At 37.5% G+C, this 22,889-nt stretch overlaps 1 protein-coding gene across 1 annotated transcript; it reads left to right on the forward strand.

Moving 5' to 3' along the window:
• The first annotated feature begins 4,170 nt into the window (after nucleotides 1–4,170).
• atic (5-aminoimidazole-4-carboxamide ribonucleotide formyltransferase/IMP cyclohydrolase) lies at nucleotides 4,171–15,637 on the forward strand. Its single transcript, XM_022208317.2, has 15 exons — nucleotides 4,171–4,369; nucleotides 4,572–4,698; nucleotides 4,840–4,983; nucleotides 6,493–6,581; nucleotides 6,895–7,046; nucleotides 8,777–8,933; nucleotides 10,341–10,466; nucleotides 10,562–10,669; nucleotides 10,760–10,845; nucleotides 10,931–11,020; nucleotides 12,455–12,580; nucleotides 12,686–12,778; nucleotides 12,861–13,043; nucleotides 14,984–15,139; nucleotides 15,282–15,637. Exons 1-15 carry the CDS (start codon nucleotides 4,351–4,353, stop codon nucleotides 15,399–15,401), a joined length of 1,776 nt encoding a protein of 591 aa, XP_022064009.2. The 5' UTR covers nucleotides 4,171–4,350; the 3' UTR covers nucleotides 15,402–15,637.
• The last annotated feature ends 7,252 nt before the right edge of the window (nucleotides 15,638–22,889 follow it).

Here is a 22,889-nt window from a genome sequence, read left to right on the forward strand (position 1 = left end):
CGTGCATGGCTCTGTGAGGCTGTTCTAATAAAGAGAAGTGCTTTGAGCTTGATGCTAAAGTCGCTCTGCTAACACGCTGACATTTAGCAGGTTTAAAATGGATCATATTCACCAGTGTGTTAGCATGTACTAATGAGCTCTGAGCACAAAGCACTGTGGAGACTGAACGGGATGTAATTTGTTTTGCTGTAATATGGTCATAAATAAGAAACTGAGCTGAATTTGGAGTCAAGAAACCACTAACAAGATTACAATTCACTCTGAAGGAAGCATGAACCAAAGTTTATGACAATAGCTGCAGAGATATTTCAGTGTGGACCAAAGTTGTGAGCATCACTGCAGAGCTTTGTGAGTTCTGAAAGAAGCACCACGAACATATCTGTAAATCTCACTTACGGGGAAACGGTCCACGGTTTTATTAACAGGCCTAATTAATAGACTAAAAATGGTTTTTGTGTGTTAACATCTCCACCGACTCCTCCCTACTAAGAAGCTGTAAGGAGCCTCTGGAAGTGAAGCAAAGCACAAGTAATTCTGAATTTATGACAGAGGCTCTCAGATATTAATTACTCGGTGGGGTTTACTGATAGCCAAATAATTAAGCTAATGAATAGGAAGTAAAGCAATCAGAAGCCTGATGGTGAGTGGTCATACAGGTCCATTTTAATTTCCAAGAGCAACGGCATGATGAGTGTGTGCAGCTGCAGCGGGGCGTTTTATTGGGCCCCCATGTAAGGGCTGTGATTAAGGAGCATACTGGAGGACATGCAGTGCGCTGTCATTTAGCCCCCTCTCAGACCACAGTCACATATTTATATAGTGATTAAATGCAGTCTTAACTGGCTGGACAGACTCTGCTTCCAGTCATCTGCAGCGCCTTTAAACACTGATGGGACTTTTAGTGAACACTTTGTTGTTGCTGCAGGCAAAAGCTGAAGCTGAGGAGAGCTTCAAGTTAATATATACTTAGATTGTTTTCTTTTCCAAAAATGCTTTTTACCCCGTTTTTGCATGAAAGAAAGACTTGCTCAACAGTTTATGTCCAAATTTTATCAAGGATCCTAGATATTAACTATCAGTGCAGTGAGATAACAGAGATTTACAGATTTAGATACTTCTAATGGGTTGTCTATGTGCTTGATCTTTTTTTTTTTGTTATACTGAAATTATAGATTCATATTTTGCAAAATCATCACCATATATTTATGGATTTTGATTGCTAGAAAAGGTTGTTGCTTTCATCCATTGTTTTGTGGAATACTCACATTTCATCATTTCATCTTTTGTATCCCTATTTTCCCATACAATCACTATAATACAGCATGAGAGCTTCTAATGCACCAAAAATAAAAATATTTTTGCATGATGACGTCAGATCAAGTTAATTTGTCCACAACAACAAAGGTATTGAATTTCAGAATGTGGTGTATCACTAAAAAATGTCTTCAGATCTTTGGTCAAATAAGGAATAATGTGTGGCAGAGCAGCAGAAGGACGATGAAACGAAGATCCACATGATGTTTTTATGAGAGTGACAGCTGCAGCTTTAAGTAACCCTGTCACTAATTGGCAGCTTAGTTAATCTAAAGCAGCATTAATGAAGCTGCTGAGTGCACCACATGAACCCCAGCCATTCACTCCAATAACTAAGGCAGAACTTTTTCGCCTTGATTTAATAGGAGCGAATAGAATACGTAACGAGCTCGCAGAGTGAAACCTCGATCAAACTGCAGCTTTTAATTTGGCTGATGAAAAATCATGCGAATCGATAGGAGCTCATTTAGTTGTGTGACTTGTCAGCTGCATGACTGATGCCATTTGGCCCGTTTTTTATGACAAAGGCCCCTCTGACACAGTACAAAAATCACAGCTAATTGATAAGGCAGCAGGGCAATATATGGAGGTCATTGATTCCGTTTCTCTTCTAATTTAATCTGAATACACCAGTCATGTTGATTAAAAAAATCCCCGCGTAAATTATTGCTGATAATGCTGTCAGTTTCCTGCGACAAAAAGTGCTGACGGCCCTCCTGCCTCTTTCTTTTTTTGAGCCAATAACGCGCAGAGAGCTTGTGTCTTTCTATAAAAACGCTTCACTGTCCATTGAATCACTCAAGTCACCCCTGAGATGTCACACTTTCCCCTCCAACGCGCAGCGGTTACCAGAAAACCCCATTTTCATAGTTAGACAAATAAATCGGCCTCTTTTCGCTTTGTTGGATGATAAATCACAGGCCCCCTTAAAATATTTACACCCTGTAGTTTAATCAATCAGCAAAACGCCGTGCTCATTACGTAAATATGAACAGATTGTGCGATCTTTTAACGTAATCACACGCACTGCTGCAGGTTTCCAAGGGCCCTGTCCTGTCACTTAACTAATGGACAAGTAAGGCAGTGAGCGACGGGGCCTCATAAATTCACATCTGTCCGACTTAAAACGCTGCTCCAAAGCAGGGAAAAGGCGCAGTTTTAAAGTTTATTGAATAGGCGTGAATTCATGAGCGTCATTTATTGCGGCAGGAAATGTATGTTACAGGTGTTTTACCAATTATAGTGAGAACAGAGGCTCTTCTGTGGTGTCCAGTGTAACCTTCAAGTCATGCTGATCAGCAAAAACAATATGAAAACTGCATGAATCAAAAGAAAACTCTCCAGTCTGGGTCATTTTATTAAGAGGGTTAATATATCATTTAGGGCCTTTTGAAGTTTATGGGATATATCTTGCATATATTTTTTTTATTACAAGTAAAAAAAAATGTTTTTTTATGTTCATTATGATCATGTCTTTACAAATTCCAGAAATATTTATGATGGAAACAATCACTTATAATTTAAAAAATGAGTGGATATCATTAAATGTCAACTAAATAACCGTACAAATGAAAAAAAATTGATAAAATAAAAATTATAGGTGGCCATGTTGATTTTAGGCATGAAAACAGCAAAAATTTCAAATATGTTACAAAAAGTCCTGCAATGATAAATTGACCCAAGAGTTACATCAGTTTTTGTCTTAATTTTTTTAAAATGCAGAAAAAAGACCTAAAGACCTAACATATTTCAAGAAATGATGATTTATGGGGTTTTATGATAGCTGGTAATAATAATGCATCGTAGGCCTCATCATTTGAAGAACAAAATTCACTTTTTCACTTAAAAATTGGGAGTAAAATGTGTCAATATCAACCTTATCAGACTCAAAAGTTCACACACAGTCCTGCACACTAATTTCACTCATCCTTCCTCCATTGATCTTTTCCATCATAACCTTTAAAAAAACATAAAGATCCAAAATATTAAACTGTTATCTTGCACCAGAAGTATTCTGGGTGAAAAAAGCAGACATTTGCTGAGCAGGTATGTGAACAAATGAGGCTTCTTTGTGCCCTCTTGTGGCCAAACAAAAGAAGACACTTCGCCTGAACTCAGATGTTATTTTTGCATAATTTTTGCAAATATATGTATTGTGAAATTCTGAAAATTTTCTGCATTTTTTTTCAGCTACTGAGTTTTTATGAAATTTCCTCCAATGTAACCGACCAAAAACAACTTATTCTTTGGTGAACTGCAGCAAAAGGGCATTTGGACGCCTGTTTCAGGCAGGAATGAAAATATGTGAGTTCATTGAGGGATAAAAGTGCATCCACAGCTTTACTGCCTAACAGAAATGTTTAACGAGTCATAATCCCAGGTTTATCCTAATTAAGATGGCGATAAATGGAGATGGTATATGAGTTGTACTTTGGTATTTTGTAGTCAGTTCATATGAATAAAATGTAGGAAGTGAGACCAAACCTGGTAGAATGTATCCATGCCATCATTTAATCTTGCAATAAGCTCTTCAAAAGAGGCTGTATCTATCATTAACTTCAGCCAGTCTTTAAAATTGGGCCTAACTTCTTCCAGTGTCTTAGAATAATTCCTTCCGCGGTGATAAACCCAGTTAATGCCAGGCCAGACTCTGCTTTAGACACCCTGGTGGTAGCAGGGATCTGTCTCCAATTACACTTAACTGGGGAGACTCTGGTAATGGCTTGGTTAAGCACTCTCCAATAATTTTATATGTACTTCTATAATACTTCGCTCTATGCAGATGTAAACTGCGCTTTTCCTGCGCCTTCGTGGCTCTTTTGGGTGCGTTTGTGCGTCAGGGGCGGGCCGACCTCAGCAGGGCGGGTCTTTCTACTTTTGAAGCACATGATGAAGCCTTGAAAAGCGTGCAGAGTTGTATCAACCATCTCGATTTTGCTGCACAACGTCTACCAATACTGAAACTGAGAGACGTGTGAGCAGAAACCCAGTTGACATCCAGAACGAAGCTGCGCCACCCACTCTGTGACCGTGAACATGGCCTCCGCGGAGCTCGGTAAGAGCCTCTGTGCGCATTTTTATCAACTCTCTGTCGTCATTAATAAAGTTCTGCTGTGCAACATGCATGCTGTTAGCTCACAGGCTAACATTAGCCAACGTGGTCAGCTTTGATTCACCAGAAAACGCATTTTACGCGTCTTCTGCGTTTGTATGAATGAGTCCAAGAGATTCTGTTTGTCCTCCGTCTGTCCACGCAGCACTTTTGAGCGTCTCAGACAAAACTGGCCTGGTGGACTTCGCCAAAAGGCTGGTGGGTGTCGGATTGTCTCTGGTGGCCTCAGGTGGGACAGCCAAAGCCCTGCGTGAAGCTGGACTGGCAGTCAGGTGGGTTTAAAAGCAGCTGTTAGAGTAAAAATGAAATTCAGTGCAGATGTTTGTTTTTTTTTGTCCACATTTGCTGCATGCAGTAGAAACCCGTAGGAGGCCTTTTTTTCCTGACCTGTCAGAGTGTGTGCTGTGTGTCAGGGATGTGTCTGAGCTGACCGGACATCCAGAGATGCTGGGAGGCAGAGTGAAGACGCTCCATCCTGCTGTCCATGGAGGAATCCTGGCCAGAAAAAGCCCCAGTGACTCTGCAGACATGGAGAAGCTGGGCTACAGCCTGGTCAGGTGAGGAGAGCCCAAAACACAGACACACTCAGAAGATCAGATTTTACAACAACTCTTAGCTGAACATACTGAATCCTGTCTTGTCTTTTTGAAAAATCACAATATAAAGGGTTTGAAAACGCTACACAAGTGTTGAGGTGCTTTAACGCAGACTGACGTTAGAATATTCTCGATTTTGTTTCCAAATTGAAAGTGATTTCTTGGAAGCAGAAGTGTCTCATGCAGTTTCTTAAGTTTAAAAAGCAAAGAAAAGCTCAGCTTATACTGCTGGATAAACCTGTTTATCATGGATGTTTCATATTGCAAAAATCAAAGTTTGCACAAGAAATGTAAGTTTTGTGCAGCAGTAAAGTTCACACTGTGCTTTCTAAGCTGTCCAACAGCACAGTAGATTTCTGTGCAGTTATAAAAGCGACGGTAAAGCTGAATTGGAAGTTAAAAGCCACAAAGTGCAACGGGTTCAGTTCTCGAGGTAGCACGTTTATAGATTGGAGGTCTTTTTGTAATCTATGATCAGGAGTCTCGTGTCGCTGATTTAGCAGCTGGATAATTGGAAACCTGCTGCTTCTGCAAGCTCATCCTGTGACTCTCATTTATTTGGGAGAAAAGGAATCTGATTAAATCACATTTCATAGGGTTTTTTTCCTGCTAAATTCAACGCCACAACAATAAGATCTGAAAGCTACTAAACACTGACTGCTTAAACACATATTTAAATTAAAAACTGAGTAGTTTCTGGGTTTTATTGACATTCTGAGTAGAAACGCAGTAGAGTTTGAATGGATCATGTGAAGAGATGAGCCTCAGACTGTACACCCAGCTGATTTCTTTTCTTTTTTTACTTTGCTTGCAGGCTTAACTTGCATGACAAGAGCAACCTCTTTATGTCAGGAAATTATTACTTTCATACCAGCAAGATCTGAAAAATAAGTGAGAAAACACATTGCATTAAAGGGACAAGCACCAGCATAGAGAGTGAGGAAAAGTGTGACCCTGGAAATGGATGAAATGAAGCTTATCCTCACAATTATAACACTTACAAAGCTAAAAGTAGCAGAATTCAAATAGATACAGGTCATTCAAGCACAAGGTTGTCCTTACTGATATATAAGCTGTTTCCTTATTGTAAATGTGAACACATGGATCCTCACGACACCCATCTTTCTTGTAACTTTATTGAGAATTGTCTCATTTCTAAGGCTGTCTAATACTCCAGTTTTACTGTTTGATTTGTGTTGAAGTGTGTGGTGTGGGTCAAAATGTTTTTCCGTAGTTTTTCACTGGCAAATAACATTAACATGCCTTCAGTGCTATAATTTCATGAGTCTGTCTTTGTCCTTCAGACATTTTTTAGATCAGGCACAGCACACTTAAATGTTGAGCTGTTTGAATCTAGGCACCAGTTCCTGCAACTCTTGGTACATTGTTTCACATTAGTGTTCCTTCTCTGACCATTTAGATGACTTTATAATGAATCTAAACTGAATTTCTTTGACTCGTCTTTTTAAGAGTGGTGGTTTGCAACCTCTACCCGTTTGTAAAGACTGTCTCCAGCCCCAGTGTTACAGTGGAGGATGCTGTAGAGCAGATCGACATCGGTAAGTCAAGCTGATGATGTGGCATGAATGCTATGTGTAGTAGTATTAGAATATATTAAAAATAATGCCACCAAGCCCTTGTTTATTTCCTTGCCCACCCAAACCTTTCCAGCATGTCATTCCTCTGCTGTCTTTCTCCACAGTCCCTGACTAATAAAGCTAAAAATGGGGGTTGGGGGATAAATGAATAAAATGTAAATGCTAAGTAATTCAGGAAGTTTCAGCTCTAACTGCATTTCAAAAACTCAAATGTATTCTCCATCTCGCTAATCTTCAAATATCTGTGATTGAGTGTTTTTGTGTTTCTTTTCAGGTGGTGTGACTCTGCTGAGAGCAGCAGCTAAGAATCACGCTCGGGTCACCATTGTGTGCGATCCTGCTGATTATTCGCTGGTTGCCGAGGAGATGGAGAGCTCAGACGACAAAGATACGACCCTGGAAACACGCAGGACTCTGGCCTTAAAAGTAACTTTGTTTCCTCGCCAACTCGCGACTGTGTCACTTGAATTTGTATCAGACCTTTTCTGATTTATGAACATGGGAGTGCAAGAAAAGTAGAACTTTTTTTATCCCCCCAAGATGCAACTTTAACAAAAGTCTCTTGAACGTCTGGAGGAAATTCCTTCAAATGTAGCTCAATGGTTCACTTGACCTGATTAGATTTTGGTGCTCAAAGGTCAGTGCTATCTCCCAGAACACATTTTTGCTGTGGAGTTCTTGCACTAATCATGACAAATTTTCACATAAAAAATGCAGTGTTCACATTTTATAAGCAGAAAAGTCAACGTCCGCTTCACTCTGAAACCATAAAGTTCTGCAGAAGCACTCAGAAGTTCAAGCTGATCTGTATTTTCAGAATTTCTTAAAAAGTTGGTGAATAATCCTTTATTTATTTGATCTTATGTCAAGCACCACAGCGCATGACAACAGTGAACTGATTTACAGAGAATAATTCTGAAACAGTTTTGACCAGTTAAATATTTTTTTAAAATCAAAGATGGATTTCTTTTAGCCTCTCAAATGATTTTTTTTTTTTTTTTTTTTAAGGAATGGTTTTCTTGGTCCTCTCTGAAAATGAAGGGATTATATTTTGGTTTCAGACTGTCTAAAAGCTGTTTGACAGTTTTAACTTTGTTGCTGAGAAATTGTGATCACAAGAACTGCAACGTTTAAGCAAGTAGTCGTCAACTACTTCACTAAATCAGGTTAAATAGCAGTTAAATTTTAAAAAAGCATTCTAAATGCTCTGAATCCTCCTTAAATTAGAAATTTTCTGGTTTCTTTGCTCGACTATGAGGATAAACTAAATATCTTTGAGTTGTGGATGAAACAAGACATTTGAGGGCGTCGTCATCTGGGACTTTGGGTGAAACCGACATTTTTCACTCTTTTCTGCAATTTTATAGACCAAACATCAAATCAAATGGAACTACTCGCTTTATAACTTTAATTGCAGTAACATCTTCTAGGACTGTTTTTCTCTTCACGGCTCCTCAGGTGCAACAATTTTCAATTTATAACACTTTTTCTCTTCCAGTGCAACAACATCTCCTAACACGGTTTTCCCTTTGCAGCCTTCAAGTGCAACAAAATTTTCTCCCTGTAGCACTTCCAGTGTAAAAACATCACGAAACCCCTCGTAGTCTTAATAACCGCCTCTCAGAAAACCCTTGATGCTGCAGTTTTAACTATAGCAGCAATAACCAGTGGAAAAAGCACCGACACAGATTGTTTCCTGAAATCTTCCGTCATAATCCTGAGCTGAAAATGCCATTTTAAAGTCAAACATAAGAGGTTCAAGTCTGTTTGTATTTTTACTATTTCATTACACAAGTGGCCAAAAGTGTAACTCAGTTTAGGGAATTTTTCATAATCTACAAAATTGACTGTAAGTCTTAACTTAAGCCTGGTTATGATTTAAAAAAGAAGATCCCAAAGAAGAGTTTTCTGCTGTTCCAGCTTTCCCTGATGTTGTTTGTCTTAGACTGACCCTCACCTCAAAGCAAAGTCCACTGAGGACTTCTTATCTCGAGTATTTTTTAGGTTACGGAGTTTAACACTTCCCCACAGGTGCACTTTTACCTCATAGTCAGGCTAGACGTGCCTTCACCGTGATAACATGTTGCTCTGCTTGCGGGGGTTATACTTGCTATGGTGTGTTTATGTCTTTTCTCTCTGTTTTATCTGCTGTTCAGGCCTTCACACACACTGCACAGTACGATGAGGCGATTTCGGACTATTTTCGTGGACAGTACAGTCGTGGTGTGTCTCAGCTGCCTCTGCGTTACGGCATGAACCCCCACCAAGCACCCGCCCAACTCTACACTCTGCGAGCAGCCCTGCCACTCAAAGGTACGCTTCTATCACAACATGTGTCTTCAAATCAAATAATCTGACATCTTGGGAAATGCGCCCCTGTTGAGATCATTTAGCAGAAACTTTTATCCACAGCGACGTACATCTGATAGTAGATAATGAGGGAGGCAGGCAGGGGAACGCTCAGGGCCTTCCCTAAGGTCGAATCCTTCCTGGACAACTGCACCCTGACCGAGGTTTCATCCACCAATCTTTCATGCCAAAGTTCAGAGGTGTTGGTCACTGACCTACCCAGATTATCTACATTTTACATACAGGTTAAAACTCACTTTTAGTAAAGCGCACTAGTTAGGAGGTGTAAAGAGAACAACTAAGCAGCAAAAGCGTGCTGGGTTGTATATTTTTGGCATTTTTTTTTAACATTTTTTTAGGGGTATGCTATATAGTATGTCAGCATGAGTACAGCTGTACTCCTGTGTCTCATTTTGGATTTGTTCTATAGTAAATGTAGAATGCTGAACATTAGGTGTTTACTTGTATTTTGACAGGGTAGTGTTGTCTCAAACCAAACACCACATGTTGTGTGCTTACTGGAAAGGATGATTGCAACATTACCTGCAAAAATGTGTGTGAGCTTTGTTGTTGTTTGTCAATACGGAATCGTTAGATAGCCAAACAAGAAAAGCACTCGGATACACAGTACTCCTCCAAGGCTGTCCATTCCTCAGTTTGTGTAATCGCAGCGACATTTAATCTGCACACAAACTAAATAAATAAAAAATTACTTTGCCGTGAGCACGGGCGTGTGTTATGCAGACTTACTTTATATATGGATACCGAATTGCATGACCGAAGTATGCAGGTAGCTGACGTAGTGTTGACTTGTTGTCAGTAAAGTCAATTTTGTTTATATAGGGCCAGTTACAGGTCAAATTGTCTCAAGAGTTGCGGTGATGCCATGCCGCTATCTCACAGTGATACAGAAATCTTTAACAAATCCGTGGATCCAGACTATAAGCTGCATCACTGCCAGAATCTCATCACATGATCCTTGTCATTTCTGACCTTCCCTGGAAATTTCATCCAATTCGTTTTTGAGTAACGTTGCTACCAGACAGACAAACGCCAATCATCATAACTCCCCTAAGGTTCTGCCTCCTTGGCGGGTTAATTAACCCAATAAACACACTAATGGCTTCCATCAAAAACAAAAAAAAAATCAGGAGGCCTAATATTCCTGCCATGATAAAGCCAACTAAATAAATAAATGTGTTTGATAGAAGAAGGCTCCTCATTGGACTATAAATCTGTATTTAGGAGAGAAAGATAAATTGGTGGCAGACGGCCGTTTTCCAGTGATGAGCTCTACAAAATTACAGAGAACTGTAACTGATTTAACCTCGAACATAATTTCTTCTGATTCCTGCTTGGTTCCTGTCTTAGTGGTGAACGGCTCCCCCGGCTTCATCAACCTGTGTGACGCTCTGAACGCTTGGCAGCTGGTCAGGGAGCTTAAAAGCGCTCTTGGCATGGCTGCTGCCACTTCCTTCAAACACGTCAGCCCTGCTGGTAAGACGAAGAGACATTCAAACTCACTCGACAATACTAATGTGGATTTGGAGACTGATGCCTTTAATCTGGAAATGATGATGTTTGGTCTGAAGGAGCTGCAGTTGGAGTTCCTCTGACTGAGGAGGAAGCCAAAGTGTGCATGGTGCACGACATGCTGAAGGATCTCAGCCCACTGGCCACGGCCTACGCGAGAGCAAGAGGTGGAGAACACTGAATTATACACTGATTAACCTGGAGCATGTTGTATCCTGAGCTTTTTTTACCTGGAATAACTGTATCTGCGTCTTCAGGTTCAGACAGAATGTCTTCTTTTGGGGATTTCATTGCTGTGTCTGATGTGTGCGACGTTCCCACCGCTAAGATCATATCGAGAGAGGTAAAGAGCAAATCTAGATGAAAGGAACTGAATGCTTTAGTTGACACTGTTTTGCTTCACCGTCATTCGCTCTGATTGTTCTCAGGTGTCAGATGGAATCATCGCTCCCGGCTACGATGAGGAGGCGCTCAAAATCCTCTCAAAGAAGAAGAATGGAAACTACTGCGTGCTTCAGGTGAGAGCAGCGTTGTTTGATTTGATTTGAGTCGGAGCCTAAAATCCACTGAAGTGTCATGAAAATATCTAACGTTGTAACCATTTTTCTTTTTTAGCCTACAGTTGTTTACATTTTGGAAAATTAATATCGCAGATTCCTTATGAGCAGTTTAATTTTCAGTGTATCTTTGGATTTACTCACAAAATGAACCTAATTTTGTTGATTCTGAATCAAATTCTTTAGATATAAGGACCATGTTTTTTCTGTGCAGGTTTCAGTACGATAGATGTCAAAGATAATAATATCCATTTCAAAATTTGAGCATCCTTTTGTTTTTATTTTTTTCCCACACATTCTGGTAGTCTGATGCTAATGATTTTCCAGTAGCCTACCTTCATAGCTTTAATCTCCCTCCATGCCTTCCCTGTAAACCTCTGAAGTACAGAATAGCTTTGTTAATTGGAAGCTGTCTGTATAATTAAAAAAGCAAGTCCAGTTGTAACCAAACGTAGCTTTCCTTGCCCAACTAAAGAAAAAGTAGCCCATATAAGTTGCATAAACAAACACTGCTTTTGAGCTACTAGACTCCACCATTTTGTGGCAGATTTATTTTATTTGTTTTTGTTGAGATTTTGGCAAAATCTCTGAAACTGAAACCTTTCCACTGGGATCAGCAGAAACCCACGCAAATTTGTTGGATTTTCGATGATTTTTTTTTGTGTGACTGTTCTTGAAGAAAATATTAGAAATTTTACTGATATACATGTAATCACTTTTTTTTTTTTTGAAGATTTTTGCTTATTTTTAAAAAATATTTACAAGAATTTTCTTGCCGAATTTGGGGAATTTTTGTTTTTTTTTAGTAAAATTTTTAAGGGAAACTGTTAAGGAATTATTGGAATTTTCTTCCTGGAGGTTTTGCAAACTAAGAAATTTAGGGAATGTTTTTGCTGAATTTTTAGATTTCTTTCACACAAGGAAACAATATTTGTTTGGTGCCCATAATAAAGACAACAGGAGGGTTAATAAACACCCAAGTTCCTTGATGAAAAAAAGTAAGAAACCAACAAAACAGGCCAGCTGTTACTGGAATGTAGACCATACATTATCCCTGTGTTGAGTATATCATACATATTTAAAATATATATGTATTTTTAGAATCAAAGTTCAAACCACTGTTTATTTAAATGGTTGTATTTATATAGCGCTTTTGTCCAAAGCGCTTTACATGATATGTCACATTTACCCATTCACACACACATTCATACACTGATGGCGGAAGCTGCCATGTAAGGCGCTAACCACGACCCACCAGGAGCAATTAGGGGTTAGGTGTCTTGCTCAGGGACACCTCGACATGAACTCAACGGGCCAAGGATCGAGACGGCCACTCTACCCACTGAGCCATGCCGCCCTATTTGCTGTTTTTGATGTCGCGCGTCGTCTTCCCAGATGGATCCAGACTATGAGCCTGATGACGCTGAGGTGAGAGTCTTGTTTGGTCTCTACCTCAAGCAGAAGAGGAATGGAGGGCTGATTGATAAGAAATTCTTCAGCAACGTTGTTTCCAAGGGCTCGGTGAGTCACTGTTGTGCGTTTTGTTATTTCTTTCCTCTTTCATTACAGACACAGTCCAGCCTAAATGATAACGTCTTCATCCTTTTTCTTGTTTGTGTCCATAAGCTCTCAGAGGAAGCTGTGCGCGACCTCACTGTGGCCACCATCGCTGTCAAGTACACTCAGTCCAACTCTGTCTGCTACGCTAAGGATGGACAGGTGAGAACAGGCAGATAAAAGCTGGGAGAAGGAATCTGGATGAGCTAGAACTGTTCTGTTTACGTTCGTCCGTATTTTGCAGGTTATTGGCATCGGCGCCGGTCAGCAGTCTCGTATCCACTGCACTCGACTGGCGGGTGACAAAGCTGATAACTGGTGGCTCAGACACCATCCTCGTGTCTTGAACATGAAGTTTCGCAGCGGTGTGAAGCGAGCAGAGATGGCCAACGCCATCGACCAGTATGTCAGCGACACCATTGGTGAGGTGAGGGGGTAAAAACGGACAGCATGTGCTTTTAGGATTAAGCAGAAGTTTGGTTGTAGGTAAAGGTTCTAGTTTTTTCTTTGTGGCATTTTTTTGAAGACTGGCTTTTAAGCGTATTTGCATTCTGTATTCACTTGTGCATGAGCCATTTCCCACTATAACAATGAACTGGTTAGTTGCCATTTTTTAAAATTTATCACTAATTCAGTAGTTTAGAATCATTCATTTTGATAATCAGCTTAAACAATTAAGTGAGAATCCTCTGATTCCAGCTAAACTTTAATATTTTTTTCAGATTTCTTTGCTCCTAAACTAAATATGTTTGGGTTGTGGCCCAAAAAACACTTTTGATTATGCTATATTAGGCTTTTGAAAACACATTTTTCAGCATGTCTTGACATTTTATAGGCAGTCAATTGATTAATCGAGAAAGTAACTGGCACAGTAATCAATGACAATCCATGTATATATGTGCTCATTTCAGCCTTACTGGCACCTCGTACATTTAAATATGTAGGAAGTCTTGGTAAATTTAAACACATGTCACTATGCATCTAAAATGCCCTGAATAAAAAGGAAGTCTGATAATTCTATAAGCTGCAGACATTAGATCATATTCTATTGTCACAAAACTTAAATGCTTTTTTTGACAGATTGCGTGCAATACTTTCTGTGATGCACGATAGCAGTCATGTTTGTTTTAAACAGAATTCTTTTGTTTGTGCAACACACATTTTTCAAAAGTAAAATCTAAGTTTTGAGCATGAGTGTTTTGCAGATACGGTGAAGAAGTGAAGGGTCATTGGGAGAACAGAAAAGATTTTTGCAGTCTATGCTATATAAACCATGTTGCGTAGATTTTGAGGATTAAAACATTTAATTCAGGGTTTGAAAATGTCCATTTGAACACTTTGGCTTGAGAAACAAAACATAAAGAAGTGGATACAAGATAAACGGATTCAATTGTTTAAACGTGTATAGATGATGTAGTATATAGAGTGTTTCCACAATAAGTTGACTGACTGCAGTGTCATTTCACTTATTCTCTTCACCCAGATGGATGAGGGAATTGTGGCCCCAGCAGCACATGCAGTCTATCTGTTCTGTGATGTCTGATGTACAATTTCATATCCCAAAACAAAGCATGACAAGTTTGAAACACTGAAAATCAACTGGGTCAATCTATAATTGAGGGACTTTTGAAGTCCATGGGATGTATCTTGCATACATGTTTATTAAAAATTAAAAAAGTAGTGTTTTTTATGTTCATTATGATCATGTCTTTACAAATTCCATAATTATTTATTATGGAAACAATCATTAATAAAAAATTGACTGGATATCACTAATATATCAACTAAATATCGGTCCAGATTTAATAACAACCACCTTCTAATTAGGTAAACAATAATAAAATGAGCTTATTCAGAAATTGTTTTGTTGTTTTTATGAAGTTGAGATAATCATGATGGATATTTCTTTTTTTGGCAATGTATCAAATTTTACATGGAAAATAACAAATTGTGTCTGAGAAATCACTTTCAACTAAGTTCCCCATTACAAAAACATCTCTCAATAAAGCTTGTTAATTCCAGATCACATGACCTGCTCCACATGATGTCATTTCCTCCTGAAGAAAAAACTGGCCAGATTCCAAAGCTTTCTGACTTATTTAATATAAAGTAGTTTGAGTCAAGTGTCAACAGGTTCACTACAATATCTTTATAATTAAGTTTAAATTTCAATTGTGTATATATAATATTTTAGAAGAGTCTTTGTGTAAAAATGCCATGTGGTATTTGGTTATAGGCAGCCATGTTGATTCGGCCTGAAAACCGCAAAAATGTCAACTATGACACCTGTCAACTATGTTGCAAAAAGTCCCACAATAATATGCTGACCCTGTTAAAACCCTTGTAATGTCCATTTTGTGCTGGCAGGGCCCAGACTTGGCAGTTTGGAAGTCGATGTATGAAGAGGTGCCCGAGCTGCTGTCAGGGACTGAAAAGAAGAACTGGATCAGCTCCATGCAGGCCGTGGCTGTCAGCTCGGATGCCTTCTTCCCCTTCAGAGATAACATAGATCGTGCCAAACGGGTAAATATCCCACTCATCGCTCAAAGCATGTGCTTGCCAGAATGCAGGTGTAATCTTGCATGTTGGAATGTCCCCACATTTTGCCAGCTGTGACTCTTTCTAACCATCTTTACTTGCATTTCTTCCCTCTGTGTGTCTGCAGAGTGGTGTTGAGTATATTGCAGCTCCAGCTGGTTCTGCTGCTGACGAGGTTGTGATTAACGCCTGTAACGAGCAGGGCATCACTCTGGTGCACACCAGCCTGCGGCTCTTCCACCACTGAGCAAAACTTCTCCAGGTGTTCTTCTCACTCACAGCCATGTGTCATCAGAGTGAAAGCATTTTCTAACATTCCTGACACTTTAGCATTCCTGCTCTCATCACTCAAGTGTAGAAATCACAAAGGCACTTTTTTGTAACACATTAATTGCATTTCCGACTTGGGATCCTAACATTAGATGGAGACAGTTACTGTTGATGCTCATTCATGGTCAAATAAACTGTTTAAACGGTTCAGAAGTGCTTTGTCTGTTTGTTTTTTTGTTTTTTTTAATTGTGCTGTCTGTCTAGCTCTGAATGCAGTCAGATTGCAGTGTCTCTTAACTTCCCAGCCAGAATCACCATGAGCTCAAAGGTATTATTACTCTGCCAAACAATGGCGGAGTTATGTGGTGATCGGTGTACGTTTGTCTGTGAGCCTGTCTGTGAGTGTGAAACATTACTCTAAAACAGATGTGGATGAAATTTTCAGGGGAAGTCAGAAATGGCACAAGGACCACCTCATTAAATTTTCACAGTGATGCGGCTTCTAGTCAGGATCCACGGCTTTAAGAATTTCCCATTGCAAGATATAGCTGCTGGCATCTCTGTAACCATGACAAGTGAACACTGTCAGCTACCTGCTGACGATCACGTATTGTGACAACTATCCAGTACAAAGCCCTAAAACACGCCAAGAAACACATTAAAGAGGATTTTACTGCTGGAAGCTGCAAGCCAACGCCTAAAGAACAAGCTAAAGCAACGGAGCCAAACCCGGTTCAGTGAAGAGAAGCAGAGGAAATGTTTGACTGCAGACATAAAGCAGGAAGACACTGAGCTGCTCAGGTGTTCCTGATAACACCAAGCAGCCACCTGGACAGCCAATAGGAACGCAGCTTACTGGAAATCCAGAGGGCTGGCTTAGTGAGGGAAATTTAGTTTAAAGTTGAAGCAGAAAGTTAACAAAGAAAGTTGAAAACCACCTTCTGATCCCTGAAATCTCTGAGTTTTCACACAAAGAACGTCTGAACATGTCAAACTGGTTCCATAGTAGAACCTTCACTGTAAAAACGTCATAGCATGGTGTGTTGCTCAAAAAACATTACGGCTGTCTGGGGTTGCCGAGGAGCAACACAAAAACAGGACAAACACTGGTTTCCAGGGGGTTAGGCGGCTATTTATTTGAAAGAGTAAGTTTACAACAACACAACATGTGAGCAGAAAAATCAGTCTGAAAATATTAGTTTTTGTCTTTTATTGACCAAACTTCTCAAGAAGTAGATGAAGAATAATTAAAGTTCTAATGTAGAAGTCCAACTTCTTTTGGATCCTTGTGGAGAGTTTAATCTTTGAGTTTGTAAAACTGTCGAGTTTTTAGAGTCACATGGATTGTTTTGACATTTAATAACAGAGTCCTGAAATAAAATTACAGTTGTGGATTTCTGTCATTTAGTCTGGACTAAACAAATAACAGCAACATAAATCTCAAATGTCATTATGAGGAGTCTGGATTGAGGTTTCTCACTTGATAATGATCAAAACATGAAATTTAGGTCTGCTTAATTTGGACAGGACAATTGGGCAAAAATGTAATCGTTTAGTATGTCGTCCAAAATTGGACAAAAACATCATAGTTTAGTATGTTGAAAAAAACACGATTTTTCGACATGTTGTAAAAACATGCCATATGATGAAATAATGTAAAGTAGGCTGTGAAAAACACGATGGTAAGGTTTTCTTTGAAAAAAACAAAAATCATCATAAATTTGCCAAAAAAACGCTATACTATGTCGAAAAAAATGCGATTTTTTTTTTAGACATGTTGTAAAGACATGCTATATGATGAAATAATGTAAAGTAGGCTGTGAAAAACACTATGGTAAGGCTTTCTTTGAAAAAAAAATCCTCATGAATTTTGTCAAAAAAAAACGCCATAGTATAGTATGTCGAAAAATTTTTTGGGATTTTTTAGACATGTTGTAAAAACATGCCATATGATGAAATTATTTATTTATTTATAGTTTATTTGATAGGGACCAGTGTATACAATAAACATGTATAACACTATAACATTTATAGCCAGAGCTAATTTGCAAAGTCCGTCCGGAGAAGGGCCTTTACAGAAGAAAAAAACAACAACATTAATACAAAGACAAATACATTATCTTCAATCTAAAAATGGTTGCAGACCTGATCCCCTTTTAAAACCCACTTTAGTTCATTTTTAAAGGCCCCTAGATCTAGGTCTTGTTTCAGTTCGCATGACAGAGAGTTCCACAGTTTAGCAACCTTAACAGAAAAGGCAGATCTTCCAAGCACAGTGCCTCTCCCAGGCTCTTTCACATTCCCATTAGAGGCTCCACGTGTTCTTGAGCCTGTTGGTCTAAGTGGAACAATGAAATGTCCAAGAACCTCAGGGGCTTGATTGTACAAACATTTATACATTAATTTTAAATTACAGAAATTTATAAAATTTTCAAAATTAAGAAAGTGCAACCTCTGCAAAACTTCACAATGGTGGGTTCTAACAGATTTTCTGGCCAGTATTTTCAAGTATTTTATTTTCAAGGCTCTGTAAAGGTTGTAGGTCAAAATGTGACAAAAACATACTATACTATGCCGAAAAAAATGCGATTTTTTTAGACATGTTGTAAAAACATGCTATATGATGAAATAATGTAAAGTAGGCTGTGAAAAACACTATGGTTAGGTTTTCTTTGAAAAAAAGTATGTGGTCCAAATTGTCTCAAAAATGTCATAATTTAGTATGTCGTCCAAAATTGGACAAAAACATCATAGATTAGTATGTTGAAAAAAAAAACACGATTTTTCAACATGTTGTAAAAACATGCCATATGATGAAATAATGTAAAGTAGGCTGTGAAAAACACTATGGTAAGGCTTTCTTTGAAAAAAAAATCATCATGAATTTTGTCCAAAAAAAACGCCATACTATACTATGCCGAAAAAAATGCGATTTTTTAGACATGTAAAAACATGCCATATGATGAAATAATGTAAAGTAGGCTGTGAAAAACACTATGGTAAGGCTTTCTTTGAAAAAAAAATCATCATGAATTTTGTCCAAAAAAAACGCCATACTATACTATGCCGAAAAAAATGCGATTTTTTAGACATGTAAAAACATGCCATATGATGAAATAATGTAAAGTAGGCTGTGAAAAACACTATGGTAAGGCTTTCTTTGGAAAAAAAAAACATCATCATGAATTTTGTCCAAAAAAAACGGCATATGTTGAAAATTTTTTTGGAATTTTTCAGCATGTTGTAAAAACATGCCATATGATGAAATAATGTAAAGTAGGCTGTGAAAAACTTTATGGTAAGGCTTTCTTTGAATAAAAAAATCATCATGAATTTTGTCCAAAAAAACCACCATACTATATACTATGCCGAAAAAAATGCGATTTTTTAGACATGTTGTTAAAACATGCCATATGATGAAATAATGTAAAGTAGGCTGTGAAAAAGACTATGGTAAGGTTTTCTTAAAAAAAAAAAGGTCCAAAATGTCACAAAAATGTCATAGTTTAGTATGTCGTTCAAAATGTGACTGAAACATCATAGTTTAGTATGCCGTCCAAAATTAGACAAAAATGTCATAGTTACCTCTGCCGAGGAGGTTATGTGACACCCAGCGTTTGTGTGTCCGTCTGTCTGTCTGTTAGCAAGATAACTCAAAAACGCCTGGGCAGATTCACATGAAATTTTGAGGGGATGTAGACTATGGTAAGAGGAAGAGCTGATTTAATTTTGGTGGCAATCCGGAAAGGATCCTGGATTCTGGATCACTTTGAATTTTTTATTTAGTATGTTTTGGTATGTGGTCCAAAATATGACAAAAACATCTGTTACGACCCTGGCTCGTTATGTGGGTAAGAGTGGCAACATAAAAAGGCCAGATGTTAATTGGCGTCATAAAGGTTTATTAACAATAAATAAAAAGTACAATAGAAAAATAAAAAGGAGGCAACGACTAATTAAATGCCAAAATAAAATACAAACGAGAACACAAAGAGACTCTAACCAAGAATTATTTCAAAAGACAAATCCTAATCTGAATCCTAACAACTAAAGTAGCATAGCGTGTGTAAATAAAACAAACAAAAAGACTAGTGCCTCCAAGGTCACAAGTTTCCTAAAGTCTTAACAAAGTTCCAAGTTTCACTAGCCGAAGGCACAGTCCAAGGCTGGTTACAGCAACGAGCTCCCCATCTGTAGGCTGGCTAGCGTCTTTATGCTGGTCCATGACGGCACCGGATTGGCTGACTCTGGTTCAGCAGCTGTTCCCAATTACTCTGCAGGTGAGGCGGATCAGCAGCAGCCTGAGAATGAAACAAGACACGCGTACACACAAGCACGCCACACATACACAAGCACGCCACACATCCACACGCACACACACACACAAGCACCCAGAGGAGGAGGAGCCCCGAATACGGCAGCGCCCGTAACAACATGATAGGTTAGTATGTCGTCCAACAAATTGGCGCAAGCTGTCCAGATAGCTCAACTGGTTAAGAAGGTGATTTGTAAACAGAACTGTGTCAGAGAAGCAAGTTCAATTCCAGTTGTAAAAACATGCTATATGATGAAATAATGTAAAGTAGGCTGTGAAAAACACTATGGTAAGGTTTTCTTTAAAAATATATATGTGGTCCAAAATGTCACAAAAACATCATAGTTTAGTATGTTGAAAAAAAACGTGATTTTTCAACATGCTGTAAAAACATGCCATATGATGAAATAATGTAAAGTTGGCTGTGAAAAACACTATGGTAAGGTTTTCTTTGAAAAAGAAATCATCATGAATTTTGTCAAAAAGAAATGCCATACTATACTATGCCGAAAAAAAATACGATTTTTTAGACATGTTGTAAAAACATGCCATATGATGAAATAATATAAAGTAGGCTGTGAAAAACACTATAGTAAGGTTTTCTTTGAAAAAAAATCATCATGAATTTTGTCCAAAAAAATGCTTATAATAATATGTCGAAAAAAATGCTATTGTTTATACATGTTGTAAAAACATGCCATATGATGCCATGTCTGTATGTCGAAAATTTTTAGGGGATTTTTTCAACATGTTGTAAAAACACGCCATATGATGAAATAATGTAAAGTAGGCTGTGAAAAACACTATGGTAAGGTTTTCTTTGAAAAAAAATCATCATGAATTTTGTCCAAAAAAACAGACATACTATACTATGCCGAAAAAATGCGATTTTTTTTTAGACATGTTGTAAAAACATGCTATATGATGAAATAATGTAAAGTAGGCTGTGAAAAACACTATGGTAAGGCTTTCTTTGAAAAAAAAATCATCATGAATTTTGTCCCAAAAAAAGCCAAAGTATAGTATGTCGAAAATTTTTAGGGAATTTTTTCAACATGTTGTAAAAACATGCCATATGATGAAATAATGTAAAGTAGGCTGTGAAAAACACTATGGTAAGGTTTTCTTTGAAAAAGAAATCATCATGAATTTTGTCCAAAAAAAATGCCATACTATACTATGCCGAAAAAAATGCGATTTTTTAGACATGTTGTAAAAACATGCTATATGATGAAATAATGTAAAGTAGGCTGTGAAAAACAGTATGGTAAGGTTTTCTTTAAAAAATATATATGTCGTCCAAAATTGGACAAAAATGTCATAGTTTAGTATGCCGTCCAAAATGTGACCAAAATATCATAGTTTAGTATGTCGTCCAAAATTGGACAAAATTGTCATAATTTAGTATCTCGTGCAAAATGTGACTAAAACGTCGTAGTTTAGGATGTCGTCCAAAATGTGACCAAAATGTCATAGTTTAGTATGCCGTCCAAAATTAGACAAAAATGTCATGGATTAGTATGTTGTCTAAAATTGGACAAAAAGATCATAGTTTAGTATGTTGAAAAAAAATGTGATTTTTCAACAAGTTGTAAAAACATGCCATATGATGAAATAAATAAAGTAGCTGTGAAAAACACTATGGTAAGGCTTTCTTTGAAAAAAAAATCATCATGAATTTTGTCCAAAAAAACGCCATATGTCGAAAAAAATGCGATTTTTTAGACATGTTGTAAAAACATGCTATATGATGAAATAATGTAAAGTAGGCTGTGAAAAACACTATGGTAAGGTTTTCTTTGAAAAAAAAGTATGTGGTCCAAAATGTCATCAAATGTCATAGTTTAGTATGTCGGACAAAATGTGACAAAAACATCATACTATACTATGCTGAAAAAAATGCGATTTTTTAGACATGTTGTAAAAACATGCTATATGATGAAATAATGTAAAGTAGGCTGTGAAAAACACTATGGTAAGGTTTTCTTTGAAAAAAAAATCATCATGAATTTTGTCTAAAAAAACGCCATACTATACTATGTCGAAAAAAAACGCGATTTTTTAGACATGTTGTAAAAACATGCTATATGATGAAATAATGTAAAGTAGGCTGTGAAAAACACTATGGTAAGGTTTTCTTTAAAAATATATATGTGGTCCAAAATGTCACAAAAACATCATAGTTTAGTATGTTGAAAAAAACATGATTTTTCAACATGCTGTAAAAACATGCCATATGATGAAATAATGTAAAGTAGGCTGTGAAAAACACTATGGTAAGGCTTTCTTTGAAAAAAAAATCATCATGAATTTTGTCAAAAAAAATGCCATACTATACTATGCCGAAAAAAATGCGATTTTTTAGACATGTTGTAAAAACATGCCATATGATGAAATAATGTAAAATACGCTGTGAAAAACACTATGGTAAGGTTGTCTTTGAAAAAAAATCATCATGAATTTTGTCCAAAAAAACAGACATACTATACTATCCCGAAAAAATGCAATTTTTTTTAGACATGTTGTAAAAACATGCTATATGATGAAATAATGTAAAGTAGGCTGTGAAAAACACTATGGTAAGGTTTTCTTTAAAAATATATATGTCGTCCAAAATTGGACAAAAACGTCGTAGTTTAGGATGTCGTCCAAAATGTGACCAAAATGTCATAGTTTAGTATGCCGTCCAAAATTAGACAAAAATGTCATGGATTAGTATGTTGTCTAAAATTGGACAAAAAGATCATAGTTTAGTATGTTGAAAAAAAATGTGATTTTTCAACAAGTTGTAAAAACATGCCATATGATGAAATAAATAAAGTAGCTGTGAAAAACACTATGGTAAGGCTTTCTTTGAAAAAAAAATCATCATGAATTTTGTCCAAAAAAACGCCATATGTCGAAAAAAATGCGATTTTTTAGACATGTTGTAAAAACATGCTATATGATGAAATAATGTAAAGTAGGCTGTGAAAAACACTATGGTAAGGTTTTCTTTGAAAAAAAGTATGTGGTCCAAAATGTCATCAAATGTCATAGTTTAGTATGTCGGACAAAATGTGACAAAAACATCATACTATACTATGCTGAAAAAAATGCGATTTTTTAGACATGTTGTAAAAACATGCTATATGATGAAATAATGTAAAG

The sequence above is a fragment of the Acanthochromis polyacanthus genome, chromosome 2 (assembly GCF_021347895.1).
Source record: "Acanthochromis polyacanthus isolate Apoly-LR-REF ecotype Palm Island chromosome 2, KAUST_Apoly_ChrSc, whole genome shotgun sequence".
Classification (NCBI taxonomy): domain Eukaryota; kingdom Metazoa; phylum Chordata; class Actinopteri; family Pomacentridae; genus Acanthochromis; species Acanthochromis polyacanthus.